Source organism: Tetranychus urticae, chromosome 1 (genome assembly GCF_039701765.1).
Source record: "Tetranychus urticae isolate SD_2017Ah chromosome 1, NJAU_TeUrti_SD_1.0, whole genome shotgun sequence".
NCBI classification, from domain to species: domain Eukaryota; kingdom Metazoa; phylum Arthropoda; class Arachnida; order Trombidiformes; family Tetranychidae; genus Tetranychus; species Tetranychus urticae.
The window spans coordinates 20,456,406-20,471,559 of NC_142958.1; the positions used below are offsets into that span (position 1 = coordinate 20,456,406).

At 31.1% G+C, this 15,154-nt stretch overlaps 2 protein-coding genes and 1 long non-coding RNA gene across 4 annotated transcripts in view; 1 reads left to right on the plus strand and 2 right to left on the minus strand.

Annotated features, from left to right (window-relative positions):
• The window catches only part of LOC107359089 (XK-related protein 6), a 55,070-nt gene extending 44,789 nt beyond the window's left edge, over positions 1-10,281 (minus strand). Inside the window, exons 1-2 of the mRNA XM_015925539.3 lie at positions 9,221-10,281; positions 6,128-6,244 (exon numbers count right to left, since the gene is read on the minus strand). Of these exons, the coding sequence (XP_015781025.1) occupies positions 6,128-6,244; positions 9,221-9,585 (482 nt within the window). The 5' untranslated portion in view covers positions 9,586-10,281. The remainder of the gene's footprint in view (positions 1-6,127; positions 6,245-9,220) is intronic.
• Positions 10,282-10,389: 108 nt separating this feature from the next.
• On the plus strand, positions 10,390-11,310 carry LOC149094746 (uncharacterized). Its single transcript, XR_016197890.1, has 2 exons — positions 10,390-10,584; positions 10,960-11,310. It is a non-coding gene; the product is annotated as an uncharacterized LOC149094746 (long non-coding RNA).
• Positions 11,311-11,537: 227 nt separating this feature from the next.
• Positions 11,538-15,101, minus strand: sky (GTPase-activating protein skywalker). Of its 2 annotated transcripts, none has more exons than XM_015925580.3 (3): positions 14,363-15,101; positions 12,759-13,725; positions 11,538-12,224 (listed from the first exon to the last, which is right to left on the minus strand). In XM_015925580.3, the coding sequence occupies exons 1-3, from the start codon at positions 14,374-14,376 to the stop codon at positions 11,844-11,846; spliced, it is 1,362 nt and encodes a 453-aa protein (XP_015781066.1). In that variant the 5' UTR covers positions 14,377-15,101; the 3' UTR covers positions 11,538-11,843. The 2 variants fall into 2 exon arrangements, with proteins under 2 accessions (XP_015781066.1, XP_015781065.1); XM_015925579.3 differs by having other exon boundaries at positions 12,759-13,720; positions 14,255-15,101.
• Positions 15,102-15,154: the final 53 nt, after the last annotated feature.

Below are 15,154 nucleotides of genomic sequence, written 5' to 3' on the forward strand. Positions count from 1 at the left end.
TTATCATCGCCTAGTCACATTTATTTGTAAAAATTTTCATCACTTTTCTGCCTTTCTGCCTTTTCCTCTCTACCCTAGGGCAATTCTGCTTGTCCAGAAACCATTGATAATGGCTGATGAAGCAAAGATGAGAAACAGGTTCAATTGAATTTCAAATGATTTATCCCGATTCAACTGGTCAAAATTTCCATAAATGACAAGGAACCATTGACAGCCAGCCACAGCACCATTTTGTCAACCACTTGAAACGAAAAAGGAAATTTGATCAAACATTCGAGTGTTTTACATTATTGGATTCCCTTGAAGCTGAAAAAGGTGATTGGCAAAGCTTCTAATAAATATTATATTATAATACAATAAAATACAAATATTAATGACTTGGAGTGACGACTAGTAATAACCATTTACATGGAAAATTTCATTCTTTTTAAATCGATAAAATAGAATGTTTAATCTCAATTTCTCTGATTAACAAACATGTTTTTCAAAACTCATTCCAAATGAATAACCTAATTTTACCTGTAAACAGTTTGATCAATGTGCGTAAATGAGTGAATTTTATTGAGTGATAAACAATTATCTCGAGCCTTGTGAGACTCATGATGCTCTTTTCAACTTTCATGAATCAACAAATGTTTCTTTATTCAGAGGAATGACTCGAAATCTAATTTCATCTGAAACCACAAGTTTAAATATTTGAATGAACAAACTTGTTCATGGAAAATGAATTTCATTGATAAATGAAAAAATCAATCAACATGTAATTTTCTTGTCTGTGTCTTGAAATTATTTCAAGATTCAATGGCAAATATAAGCTGACAGTTAAAGAGTTATTTATGCATGATAGAAAGCATGATTATTCATCAGATTATCAGCTCAGTTCTCTGTTGATGTTATGTTGATAAAATGGTAAAACAAGTTGAATATGATAACAAAAGAATATTAGTTTTTCTTTTCTCCAGCTTTCATTCCTTTTTCATACCAACAGTGAAATCAATGAAAACAGCCTCAAGGGATTCTATCATGTTGTTGATTAACATGATGATAATGAGGTTTATATTGAACAGAATAACCCGAATATTTAATCAACTATGGACTGTCAATTAATAGCTTTGAGAGATTGGATTAAAGAAAATTGATAAACATGCAAATTTTGTGTTGAAATTGATTGATGAAAATTGTAATGTTTCCATGAAACTTGAACAATGGCTCAATGGAACAGGTAATTATCATCTCGAGTTCATCGAAATTTATGGTCAATTACTTTTTTATCAACTGAATAAATTCAAGAGCTAGTTAATACAAAAAGTGATTTACTTATAGTCATTTCAACTTAAAACTTAACTGAAAATAAATAAAAGAAGATGCAAATGTTTTGTCAAAATTTCGTATCAACAAGAGCTGCTTATTTATTCAGGATGCTGGGATCGTCTACATAAGGGAACGATTATCTTACAGACTGTTATTACAATCTTAACATCAAACAAGCATCGTTTTATTAAATAAATTTCGCTTGTTCATTTTGCTTCAGCATCTCAAAAGGAACTTGAATTTTCAAAGTTATTTCCTGGCTATGAAATGTTGTTTCAGTTTCGCCATTTCACTCGAAAATGCATAAGATGAATTTTCATGTAACGACTTATCTGTTTGATGAGAGTTTGTTCATATTTTTATCAATTAGCAATTCGATAGCAGGATCGGATGGAAATTTTCCTTCGTTTTTGAAGTGAGATTGTTTGAAAAACAATAAATTTTGTCCGTTTGCCTTTTACTTTTGGTTGATTTATCCTGTAACAAGATGATCGATTCACTGTATTCGCGTGCATTACGTTTTACTCTTCCATTCACCAAACATAAATCCATGAATATTTAGGGAATCAAAGTGTATTCTTAAGTTGACTTTGAAGGAGGAAAAAGTGAAATTCAAATTCAATCTCATCAGTAAACAAGATAAAACAGCTTATGAACAAACTTTTTGTCAGTTCGAAGATACTGTTACTTTTCTTGCATCTTTTGTTCACCCTATTCTTCCCATTCATTTCTATTAACATTTCTCAACTTTATCTTGATCTTGCCATTTCATTTTGAAGATGTGAAAATTCGTAAACATAATAGAAAAAAAAGAAAGAAAAGCAAAAAAAGAAAAACTGAACAAAAACAAAATTCACAGATTGAAAGCATTTATCTTTAGAAATTTGATTCTCTTCATATGCAAAAAGAGTAGAGATGCACAGGAAAATAATGATAACAATGAGTCAATAATGATGAATATGACTCAAAGGCACAAATTAGACTGAAATTGAAATGGATTCATCTCTAAGAGCTCAACTGATGATAACCTTACATGTTTTTGCATTCAAAATTGCAACTCGACTTTCAATTTACAAATTTGGTCCAACAAGTTGAACAAAAATACCCAATCATGATCCAATAATCTTGAAACTTGGATTCAAACGAAGAAACTTCACCATTTATTCATTGAAAAATTCAACAAGCATTTCGATAGGATTGATTGATGTAACCGCGTTTGATAAAGAAACCTTCAAGAGAAACTCATGGATTAATTTCATATATTTTCAATTCAAGAAACTGATCTAGATCGAAAAGAATATATTGAAATTGATGAATTTCATCGCATTTCACTTGGACTTTCAATTTCAAAAAACATGAATTCAAATGCTGAAACTTGAATGTTAAAGTTTAAAGCTTTGAGAGTCAAGAGACAAAAACAAAAGTCAAAGACCGATGTTGCCCTTAAAATAAATAATTGCCAATATTGACAACAACTAATCAGGTCATTCATCAAAAATAAATTGTTAATTATTTGTTTGCAGCAGCTGGATGAATTCAGAATAAATTAATACAAAAAGTTCAGTCAATTTACGTAAGCATATGCATGAATTAGAGCTTTAGGTTAGGAATTAAAAAGTTTGAACAGCTCTTTATGGTTTTCGTCAACAAAAATAAAAAGCCTCGTTGGAACAGATAAGCGCCTCATTTGAGGCTCCTTATTTGCTCAGGATTGTCATTTTACTTTATTAAAGAATGAAAATTTTCCTCAAAATCATCATTACAATAAACTAAATTTGTGTGTTACCTTCATCCATTCAACATATCAAGTATCAACTCAAAATGAATTTCAATCTTTTCAAAGTGTTTTATCTTGTGGCTATTCTGACCCTCTATGGATTTGGTGCAGCATCAGGAAGAGCTATAGTGGTGGTTCAGCCTCCTCCTCCAATAGGAGCAGTGGGTCCATGGGCCGCTTACTTGTTGACAGCTGACAGCCAGGTAGATGTGCAAACATAAGAGCGTGGATGACTCCTTGTCAGTGTGAAAAAGTGTTTATGTTTTGAACAGTGTTGAAGTTATCCAATGGTATAAAACAATTTTTTTTATTTACGAATTTAATACAGTAAAGTACCAGATAATATCAGTAATCAATGGCTTCTCAACCTCTCGTTTACATCTCGTGTAAAGAAAGTTTTGGTTGAAACTATCAGGATATTAAGAAAATTGTAAATTTTGCCAAATTTCAGCTCAATTGATAATCTTGAGCTTGATAATGTTGATCGGCAAGCTTTTCTGACAATTGATTTAGATTTTGTCAGTTATTTCGATTAACCAAACGTTTTTTGCTCAATGAATAGCACTTGCTGTGTAGACATTACTGACATTATCTGGTACTTTACTGTAGTTATTTATACTTTTGAAATATGATTGACTCGATTGTGATAAATTCAAAAAATGTTCATTAAACATTGATATTAAAAATTAATAAACAAAATTGGTAAAATTATTCATGTTTTACTTTTTACGAAAGAAAATCTTGAAAAAGATGAAAATTAGAGCGGATAATTCCTGAAAGGGGTTAAAGCCATTGTCATTGATCTCATGCGCGTTTGTTTATTCACATTAATACTCTTCAAAACTCGATTATTAAGATATGACCTTAAAGTTTCCGCGTAAAACTGTTCGATAGTTATGCCTGAAACGGTTAGCTTTATGTTAGTTTCATTGCTGAACTTGGATTAGTTCATGCTGGTAGATCATAAACGTAACAACACTTTTAGTGAGTGAATTTGCTGTTAAAGTTTTGATATTTATCGTTAACTCAAGAAAAATTTTGGAAAAAATTTTCTTCCATTTTATTGAGATAACAGAGTGGATTCCAGCACCAATGAGAAATGGGTCAAATAAGGATTCAATTGGATTGAAGTCAAGACATGAATCTAGATTAAATTTACTTGCATGGACAATATAATGAATATTCATGACAGAATTTGTGTTTCCACCATTGATTAGATCAATTCGTTGTTTTTTGCATCCAATGGTTGAGTAAAACTCTAATCCATCTAATTAAATTTGATTACCAGGTAACTGTTTCATTCCTTAGCATCACCTTCAAAACTACAGCTGTTTTGATAATGAATGCAAAGATTCCCTTGAAATCTAGCAAATTTGACTAACAAAATCAATGATGAAAAAAGCTTCTAATGACCATCAAAAGTCTAACTGTGAACTTGCGTTTTTTTCACCAATACATTCCAATGCATGGAGATTAGAAAAAACAAAGTACCAGCAATAAAAACAGAATCTAATCAGAATTATGCAGGTTGAAGAGTTAATCAGTGAAAAAGTCTGAACAATTCCGGAAAAAAAGTCAAGGATGAGACGAAATAAATATTCATTGGATTCATAAAGCAACATTAGATTTGCTCTTCAAAAGTCAACTTAAAAGGCTGATAAAATACAAAAATATCCTTTTCTTTACCATCAATAGACGATTGGAATTTGAGAGGAAAAATTGATTTAAAGTCAAGAGTAAACTTGTCGCCTCATTTCAGTAAGCAACTTCAAGTCTGTTCATTTCATTTGCTTCAAATGATGATTTGCTGTGAAAACTTTTCAACTCTTTCCCTCATCATAACCATCATCATCACCTTCAATTGTTTACACACAAAGAGACGCGTGGTAAGGATACATTTAACTGTTAAATATTTACACCGAACTCAATGATAACTGGACCATTAAACAGGGATGAAAAGAAGCCAAAGTCACGAAGAAAAGGAGAAAAGGAAGAGAAGGATGAAGAGCAAGATAATGGTGAGCATAGAGATTATATTAAGGTTAATAAGAAGAAATAGGTTGGTGAACTTTCATCATGTATCAAGAAGTTTATGCAGCTTATCTCATCTTTTTAGTTAAACTTTTTCTCTCTCTCTCCTTCTAATTGTGCAAAAATAAGCAAAAAGATGAAAAAAAAGATGAAGATAAAGATTACATAGAGTTCAATCTTTTCCTCATCAAACTGATTCACACCAAAATAGATTTAAATGCATGATTCCTTGTTCATCTTTAATCATCTTTTTCCTTTCATCATTTCCCTCTCATTGTTATTAAGCCATTATTTAACTCTCAACACTTGCAGTCCATTAAATCGACTCTTGTATTTTAATCAAACTTGAAATGGTAAAGAAGCTAATTAAAAGTTAATCATTACCAGTCGAGATAAAATGAGACAATCCATCGACTTTACCAAATCAATTTAAGTTGAATGGTTACATGTAATTTCCATGGTTGCTATTGATGAAAATCAAAGAGTAAAGGCAATTTTGCAACTCAATCATTTTCATTTCAATCAAAGTTGATCATTTTCTTGACAAAAATATTTCAATACTTTGATTGAATCTGAAGGAAATTTGGCTTTTCTGCTATATTTGAATCAATATTTTCCCGATAAACTCATTGCCTCTGTTCATTCAGTAATTGTTGAACTCATTAATATACAAGTCACACTGAAAAAGGTAAACCATGAAGAAAAAAAGAGGAAAAAAACGATGAACTCAAAATGATTATCAATTATTTTGTGTGTTTTGCCAGGGAATGAAACAAAAAACAGGAAAAATAATACATCATTATCATCATTTGGCTGATGATCGAAAGATAACTAATTTTCAGTATTTGACCATTTTCTTGTTCATTAACATCATCATGATTGGAATTTTCCTGCTTCTATTAAATGCCATTTTTTCTGGTAAAAATCAGTGAAATATGAAGACTTTTCTGGTTGTACAAAAATAAGATTATGAAAGAAGAAGAAGAAAAATCGTTAAACTCTTTTTACCTGAAAAGATGTCCAATCAGCAAAAGATGAGCAAATATTTTCAGAATCCATTGGAATAGAGTTAATTTGGGTCGACGAGGTGCACAAGGTTCAGTTGTACGATAATCTTGAATGTACCTGGAAAAGGAAACAAATGGATAAGATTAAGATGGACAAACATTGAGCATTAAGTTACCCAAACATTGAAATTGATCCAAAAAAAATTCGAAAAAAAGTTTATTCTAAACACTTTTTACTATTCAAGATAATTGATTGAACAATGATAATAAGAAACAATAATGATCATCATCATGGTAATAATGATGAGAAACAAAAGAATGAGATAAAGTTTAGTAATCAATCTTGAATAATCTTGGTGAAACACCATGAAAATTGAGTGAAAAAAAGTTCTTCTGATCAAACTTGATTTCACATTATTCATATCATTTGTAATATTATTATAACTTAGTTTTACTTATTCTTAACTATTCTTATCCTTTGTAACACTAATAATTATCATAAAATTCACTCCCAGTTAACTCCTATTATTTTATTATCTCAACTATTAGTAACTCTTTTTTTGCTTTTCATTACAATTTAGTGAAGCTCTTTTTTTCACTCGTGATTCAACTGATAAACGATCTTTTTTTGCATTCTTCATCTTCCCGCCTTTCAAGCTTAACATGCAAATTCATCTTCATCATCATGAATTGGGACAAGAATGAGGGACAAAAAGAAAAAATTTAAAAATAAATTCTATTCATGAAATTTTATAAACATGGGATGGAATGAGTTATGAGTTTTGGGAATAAAAAATTGCCTCTCAATATTTTTCCTCGATATTAATGAGATTAACATGAGATGGAAATTGTGATTAATCAGAATGATCACAGTTTAAGATTAACTTATGGAATAATCAAGATGAGATTTCGATATTGTTATTCAAGAGTGAAATAAAGTTGAGTTTAGAGTGAAATTTAAAGATTAACGATTCACGTCAAAATTTGATTCAAGATAAACCTTTTTTCACCCTTTTTTCCTGACTCGTGAAATTTGCCTGTTCATTAACTGAAGAGCCTGTGTTAACTCATTATCTGTTGATGAAGAAAAGCACAAAAAGCTCAACCACAGCTTTCATTAAATTGACATTTCATGAATTTCATGTAAATCATTTTTCTTGTAAACTTTGCTTTTCCAAGAAGCAGAAAAAAAACTTGCACAAAATGGTTTAAACAACAACTTTTTTTCTTCATGGGATTTATTCTGGTTCTGCTTTCCATGAGTAATGATAGTTTCTCTCCAACTTATCCTGTCACATTAAAGCATTTTTGATTCATAATTAGTTGTGAAGCAAACAACTGATATTGCACAGTATGATCATGTTAATGGAGGTAAATGTGGTGAGGAAAGGCGAAAGAAACAGAATCGTTTTTTCTTCTCTCTTCAGTCCTTATGAACTTTGATGGAGAAAATGTTTGCATTTTTTCTTCTCTTTTTTTTCTCGTCTTCTCTGGAGTAATAAATTTGGAGTAAACATTTTAGATGATAAAATTGGAATCAACTAATTAGCTAATGCAACACCTTTTCATGTTCATTTGGGTTTTCAAAGTGTTGACATGAAATTTTCTTGCAGGACTTTTCTCTCTCTTTTTTTTGCATTATTCAATTATTACATTATTTTTGGTTAACATTGATCTGAATGGCTAAGATTGTTATGGTTAACATTTTCATGGGTAAATTGATGGTTAAATGAGATTAGAAATGAAAATTGAATCATCTTGAGTTAATGTTGTCATTAATTGGATTTGTGGGTTTAATGGTGAAATACTGATCAAGAAAAGTTGCTCATTGATACGTTTGAATGAAATTATTCTGGAATTTTGTCTTCTCTGCAATTCATTTTCATCTTTCACTTATCATGTCATCTGATTTGAGAAGGAAAAATATCGAGGAAAAGACGAAGAGCAACTTGAGAGACACTTTTTCATATTGACATTTGAATGCAAAAAAGATGGGAAAAGATGAAGATGAAGATGAGACTTTAAGAGATGTCATTTTCTTGTGGATTCATGTCGATGTAATAAGGACATCCGGAGTCAGTTCCGAAGGACAAGCGATCTATCAATTCATTTTCCGGATTTTACAGAATCTTCAAGAGCAATAAATGATGATGATGACAAAAATGGAAGAAAATGTTTCAAAAAAAAGTAAAGATTAGGTGAGTGAATGAAATGGAAGATGAAAATGGTACAAATTGATGGTAACATTGAGATGGAAATTGAATAACATGAAACACAAGTCATAACTTATTAGTATCATGTTATGTATACATGATGATGATGATGATAATTTGTGAGAAAATGTTATTATTGTTATTGCTTTAAACTTTCCTCTAACCATGTAAGTATCATTTTCATTGGAAATTGTTTCTTAAATGGTTACAAAGTTTCCTTTTTTTCTTGCTGCTGCATTTTCAATGAATCAATGATTATTTCAGGTTTGCTGGATTGTTCAGAAATATTATCGGAAAAAAAAGGAAATGACAATACATGCAAAATATAATAAAAAACAAAACCAGCAACAAATTCATTCTTAAGTTATTCTCAATGTTTCATTCCCTGTTGGTTTGCTTTTTATTTTTCCTTTTTGTTTTTATTTTCATTCAACTTTTGTTGTGAAATTGTTATTATATTAAATAATTTGCCTTTGAATTCACATGCAAGGAAAAGGATTTTTTTTCAAAAGAAATGAAAATGAAACTGAAATGATATTTTTACTCTTCCTTTTTCGATATTATATTTGTACTTGGGTTATTTTTTGCTACAGTTGTTGTTTCTTCTCTACTCCCAGTGAGTGTTTAGTTACAGATAATGTTGAATTATCACGCAATCCTTTGTTTTTCATTTGCTGTTCAATGTTTCACCCTTTAGTTTGGAATTGGAAAAAATTGTTTGCTAAAAAAGGGTTTTCTAAAGATGAAAATCAAGAGCAATTTTCTGGTTATAATGATACAACGGTCTTTCTGTTTATAGTCACTATTGATTTATTGGTTGATAATGAAATTGTCGGGTTGACTTGAGTTTGGGTTTGAATGTGAACGAAATGTTTACTCACCATTTGATGCTAAAAATATTGACCATTAGAAAGGGTATTACAAGTAGAGAGAGGGTCAATATGAACCATGCTTGTTGATTTTCGGTGTAAAATAAATAGACTAGAGTTGTATTAATGGTAATGTTAAGGAGAGAGAATAGGAATGAGATTAGAGGATAGGTAAATGATAGGGAATCCTCTTTGACTGGATTATCATCGGTTGCATCTTGTTTCACTGGTCCATCGGTTGAGCTTGTGGAAACACATTTACTGTTGATTATCGCATTGTAGTCACTATCATATTGGTATCGATAAAAGACTGGAATACTTCCATCATTGTCAAATGTAATGTGATGTTGTTGGTGTTGATGAGGCAATTGGTACATTTTTGGTCAAACTTTTAAATCAATCGCAATCCTGGTGACATTAAAACACATGAACACGAAAAGTAGAATCAAGAAAAACCTAGTTTTTTTGCTTTATTTTTAGAACTAAAAATGTTCTTCTTTTGTTATTCTCTGTAACGGTTTTCCTTGTTTCACTTGATGAGCAAAAAATGTTTAAACCATGTTGTTGCTATAAATACTTTGATGGTAAATACTATTGACAGAAGTTGTTGACGAAAAAACAAAATAACCAAATATGATGGAAAGAATTGGGTAAAGATGGAAACCAAACTTTGAGATTTAATGGTCAAGTTGAGGATCGGTTTAAAGGTGAAAAATTGTCCAACTTTCACATGGATTATTTGGATTATTTTATCAAAAAAAATGATGAATATGGTTACATGAAGAAAAGTATCAAAACTGTTAATAAAGTGGAAGCTGTTTCCAAACTTACTGTGAGATTGAAAAGGAGCTACTTTTGTCTCTAAAACATTGCGCATTGAAAGTTACATTGGATTGTACAACAACGCAAACGCTGGTAACAATTGATTAACTGAGCAATTGTACACTTAAACATCTTTAATTTATCAACAATTAGTCGTTAAAACAAAATAAAAGTTTAATTAATTGAACTTGAAATTGGATAAGAAAATGAAAAAGACATTAAAAAAGTCTCGATAACCAGATTATGCAAGTTTGGTCAACTTTTTTCTTCTCTTGTTTTGGTAACCGCGTTGATGTTGCTGTTGACTACCGTTGTTATGGTGATAGACTTTTTGGTTCAACAACCGACAAGATAGCGGTTTTATTGAAATTGGTAAAAATGAGCAACCTTGAGTCATTACAATGGAAAGTTATTTACTTTTATTGTAACATTGAATTACATAATTGAAATAATTGTGATTCAAGTTTTTGTTTTTCGCTGTGTCGGTTAATTGTGTGAATCAATTATCTTTATTGGGAATAATAAACTCTGTGTAAAAGATAAAGCAACTCAATGTAAGTATATTTTGAATGAACATTTTTTGTTTTCTTTTTTTACTCTTGCTACTTGATTACAATAAGCGGGAAAGAAGATCAATTTCAGGTGATTTCAAGAATGTACTAAACGAGTCAAAGAATACATTTGACACCAATTTATTATCCTATCTGATTGTGAGTAAGTTTACTTATCGATATTACTGCTTGTCAATTGGTAAACATTGATAAAAGAAATGGCTAATCGTTTGACTTTCTTGACCTTTTGCGTCAACTTGGATAAGCCATTTTTCTTTTGTTCCAAGTTTAACATTGATAAAGAAGATATAAAATCGACTTTCAACTTGTTCTTTTTCTTAACATTTATATTGTTTCTTTTCCCATTCAATTCATTAGGAGACATGGCAAATCAATTATTTCATTTCTGGTTATCTAATCTTTAATTCCTTGAGACTTAATTGATAATATGCACAATAATTTGTATGGAAATTGGTGTCAAATTCATTGGCTTTGATAGTTAAATGGCAGGCTTCGATATTTTCAAAGGTACATTTAGAATGAAAAATTGCAGGCAAAGAAATTTACATTTTTTTCCAAACCATGGCTTTTGAGTTTCGTCTTTAAATCATTTCTTTAGCAGGTTCATCTAAAGGTAAGGAGTAATTTTCTAGCACTTTTTTCCTACTTTGTCATTTATCACTCAATATGAACAATAAAATAAAACAATGAAACATCTCAAAATGGAAATAATTTTTCTTAAATTCGCATAGATCGATAAAATTTGAGTTTGATCAACAAAATGAAATAAAGATAGACTTATAACAAACATTCAATAACACAGTCAATTCACATGCTTTTGGAAATTTGAGTTTTATCACACTTGAAACAAAAAAAGGGACAATCTTAACCAATTTATAATTACAATTTACTATTTGAACTAATCTGAGCCTACAAAAATGAAAACACAATTTACATATAGCAAAACATTTGTCCATTTTAATTTTGTTTAAAGTTAGAAAGAGTGAGAGAGAGAAATAAAAATAGACTAGAGACTAATGAAGAGAGAAAAAATTGACGTTGGTTGTCAATATGAAAGCTATTATTTTGAAAACAACTATCAGGTAATAAAGTTAGTTGGGCTAATCGCTTTCTTTTTAATGGGCAAAATAAAATTTTGGTAAATTTGCTACTGTAGATGTATATGTATGTATATATGTATATGTAAATGAAATAATATAATATAATATAATAGCAATAATAATAATAGCAATAGGATAATATCACCATGATGAAATAAAGCCAATAACCTCTACAATTGAACATGCAAAATCTCCACTTGTACATAATGGTTTGTTATTAAAAGTATCACATTGTTCCGTTTTACCCTTGGTGAGATTCTCATCCAACCAAAGGCCAACTCCGTTACCAGCACCGATGGTTATCATTTTGGAATTAGCAGCCATGAAGAGTTGACATGAACAAGGAATGTTTTTCGTTTGGTCAGAACCATATTCTTTGGTACCAACCCAAGGGTAATATGCAACCTTTGGTTTTAAAGTGAATAGGAATGTTTCCCCGGTCCCGAAATATTGTTTCTGTGCACCTTTCCTATCAGCTCCAAGTCTATCGGACCATGAGGTAGAACAGAATGCACCGAAGATCTAAAATAAACAAGAAAAGATAAATTAGAATAAAATTAAAAGTCAAATTAATTGATATTTGATAGTTGTTGTTTCAACTGAATAAACTGAATCAACTTTGGTAAACATGATTGCTCTTTTCCTTTCAGCTATGCAAAAAGTAATATCAAAGTGAAATAGGATCAACACCTAAAACGTTGATTAACGTCGTCAGTTAAAATCAAATTACTCTTTTCTATCCTCTTTCTATGACAATAAATCAACTAGTTTAATATTACATATCAATTTTTTCAGTGATCAATGGCTCTCTTGTTCATCAGTTTTTCATTCATCATTTTTCTGGCTTTGAAATTGGATTTCTTGATAAACGATAGTTTAATTGGCAATATGGAAAGGTAAGTAGGAAAAAAGATGTGTCTATGTTTTTCATATGGAAAAGATTTTCTTTTGCCAACGCTTTTTCTTCTTCCTTTACCTCTATCGACAAGACAACCTTCGCATTGATGGTGAAAATGATCGTCATCAGTTGTAACAATTAACAATATTTCTATTTACCTCATTGTTTAATGTTTTTATGAGTAAAATTGATTGATCAACGGCCTCATTCTTATCGTAAAAAGTACTCAGTGAGTTACCATGAACATCACTACAAAAAATGATGACCGGCTCTTTGATGAGTGTTCTTTCAGGTATCCAATCCCAGAGTATATCCAATAACTGCCAATCACATATAGACGATTTAAGAGATCTGGGTGCAATTCGAGTACAATCAGTAATTTTAACTGAATCAAGACTAATCATTTCAAGTTTCCTCGGTGAGGTCGGGGTTAAGTCATGATAACCCAAATGATGATAAGGTGATGAAGGAGCCGAGCGTATTTTAAATTTTTCATTTCGGTGGGAGGCCTCCTTGTAGGTTCGGTCAATTTTAGCACGAGATAACCGTCGTAACTGGGTTGCCACAGTAATTAGCTCATCAGGCGTTAACTTAATTGTCTCACAGAAAGACAGCATCAGGTCCAAGGTGAATGGTGACGAAGAAGATGAAGAGGAGGTTAATGTAGTGTTTGTAGTGGTTGTAGATGTTGATGTAAAGTTGGAGGAGGAACCATTGTTAATGTTGGTGGAGGATTTGAAATTGTTGAAAGCATTATTGGTAACCATACCAAGACGAGAGGGCGGTGAAACCGGTCTGGAATTTTTGTATAATAATAGGAGCGTTAAACCAATACGGTAAAGAAATTTGGTACCTTCAACCAGGAAGCAATCCATTATTCTGATAACATGCTCAAATGGTAAACCAATGAAAATCCATTTAAGCCAATCGAGAAAACAGGCGTCCATTTCATTTTCTTTGATTAATCTTTCTCGTTGTTCAGTGAAGAAACCTCGCCTCGGTAGGAAACCAAATTTATTGGTTAATCTTAATAAAACATAGGCTTGATGTACAATTTGGGTTCGTGATTGGGGAAGTAAATAGGGTCCATCTTTACCACCAATACCTGATGAGGGTGCTTCTACTCTTATCAACAGCCATGGTAAATGTTATTGATCAACGTTTGATGAAGTTGGCGTTACAATACAAGGTTGGCATTTGTTTGGTTTTTAGAGGTAATTCATGTGATTGATTTGAATATTGTTGGAAATTGTTGCAGATAATTTGATAATGAAAATGATGAGGTTAGTGTTTTATGGGCGGTATTTGTAGTGTTAACAGCATTAATGACAGATTATCAAAGGCCATCAATTCAATGATTATAGCAAATCCCAATGAAAACCAACATGAAAATGAAAGAAGAAAGCAAAATAGTGTTAATTCATTGAATAAATAAACATTTAATCGCAAAGGTTCATTGTTAATCAGCACTTTGATTGACATTTGAAATGCTTGTGAAATGAATCGATGTTTGAATCTTGGTGAGATCTTTTTTATGCTATCTAGCTCAATCTTGCAATTTACATTAAACTAAAAATAAGACAAACTGCATTTCATCACAAATCAAACTAAAACGCCTTTACTTGTAACTAAAACAATCAATACTTTAACTTACCCAATAAATAAGTTAGTGAGGTTAATGTTTGAGTGATGTCATGATAATGCAGGAAGAGAGCCGCAATAGGGTATAGTAATGGGCAAATGGTAATTTCATTATGCTTACACGCTAAAATCCATAAGATACGTTCAACTAATCTTTGTCCATCAGGGCTCAGCTTAAAGTATCGACAGTAATTAGGATCAATGAAAGATGGTAATTTGCGAGGACAATCTTCAGGGAGATATTCATTAGTTCCAATTGGATGTAAAGATGCTTCTATTGCTTCTAGCTCACCACTCCTTCCTCCTACTTTATATGCACTACATAGAATTGGCCACAAATTTTGACGGATCGGGGAATCAATGGTTAGTCGCGTTCGACAAAGACTTTTCAATTTTCGTTGGTTACGTGTTCTAACCAAATCTTCCAGAGGTTCCATTTCACGGTGATTTTCACATAAGATGTAAGGTTAAGATTACCTCTCTTCTCCTCTTTAAAAATGTATATTATCTTACTTTCTTCTCTTTATGTAGGTATATACATACATTATTATATCACTAAGTATTTGTCCTAAAATGAATGAAAGCTTGAAGAACGCAGAACCCAATCAAATAATGGACAGAACCAGTAAAAACTGACAGTGAGCAAAAGAGTAAAGATGAAAAACAAGAGAGAAAATTATTTAAAAAAATAAGATGGAGATAGAGATTTATTATTTAAAGTTGCAAACTTGATCTTGACACATTAAGTAACAGTTTAAACATCATTCAATCTATTTAATTAACCACGGTATGACAATTAAGATTATTTTAATTGGAGCAACAAAAAAAAGTAACAGAAAAACAGTTGTGAGGTTTGTTTTGTTGATCAATAATACACAGTTGGTATGTGAGAAGAGAGCAGAAGAGTGACAGC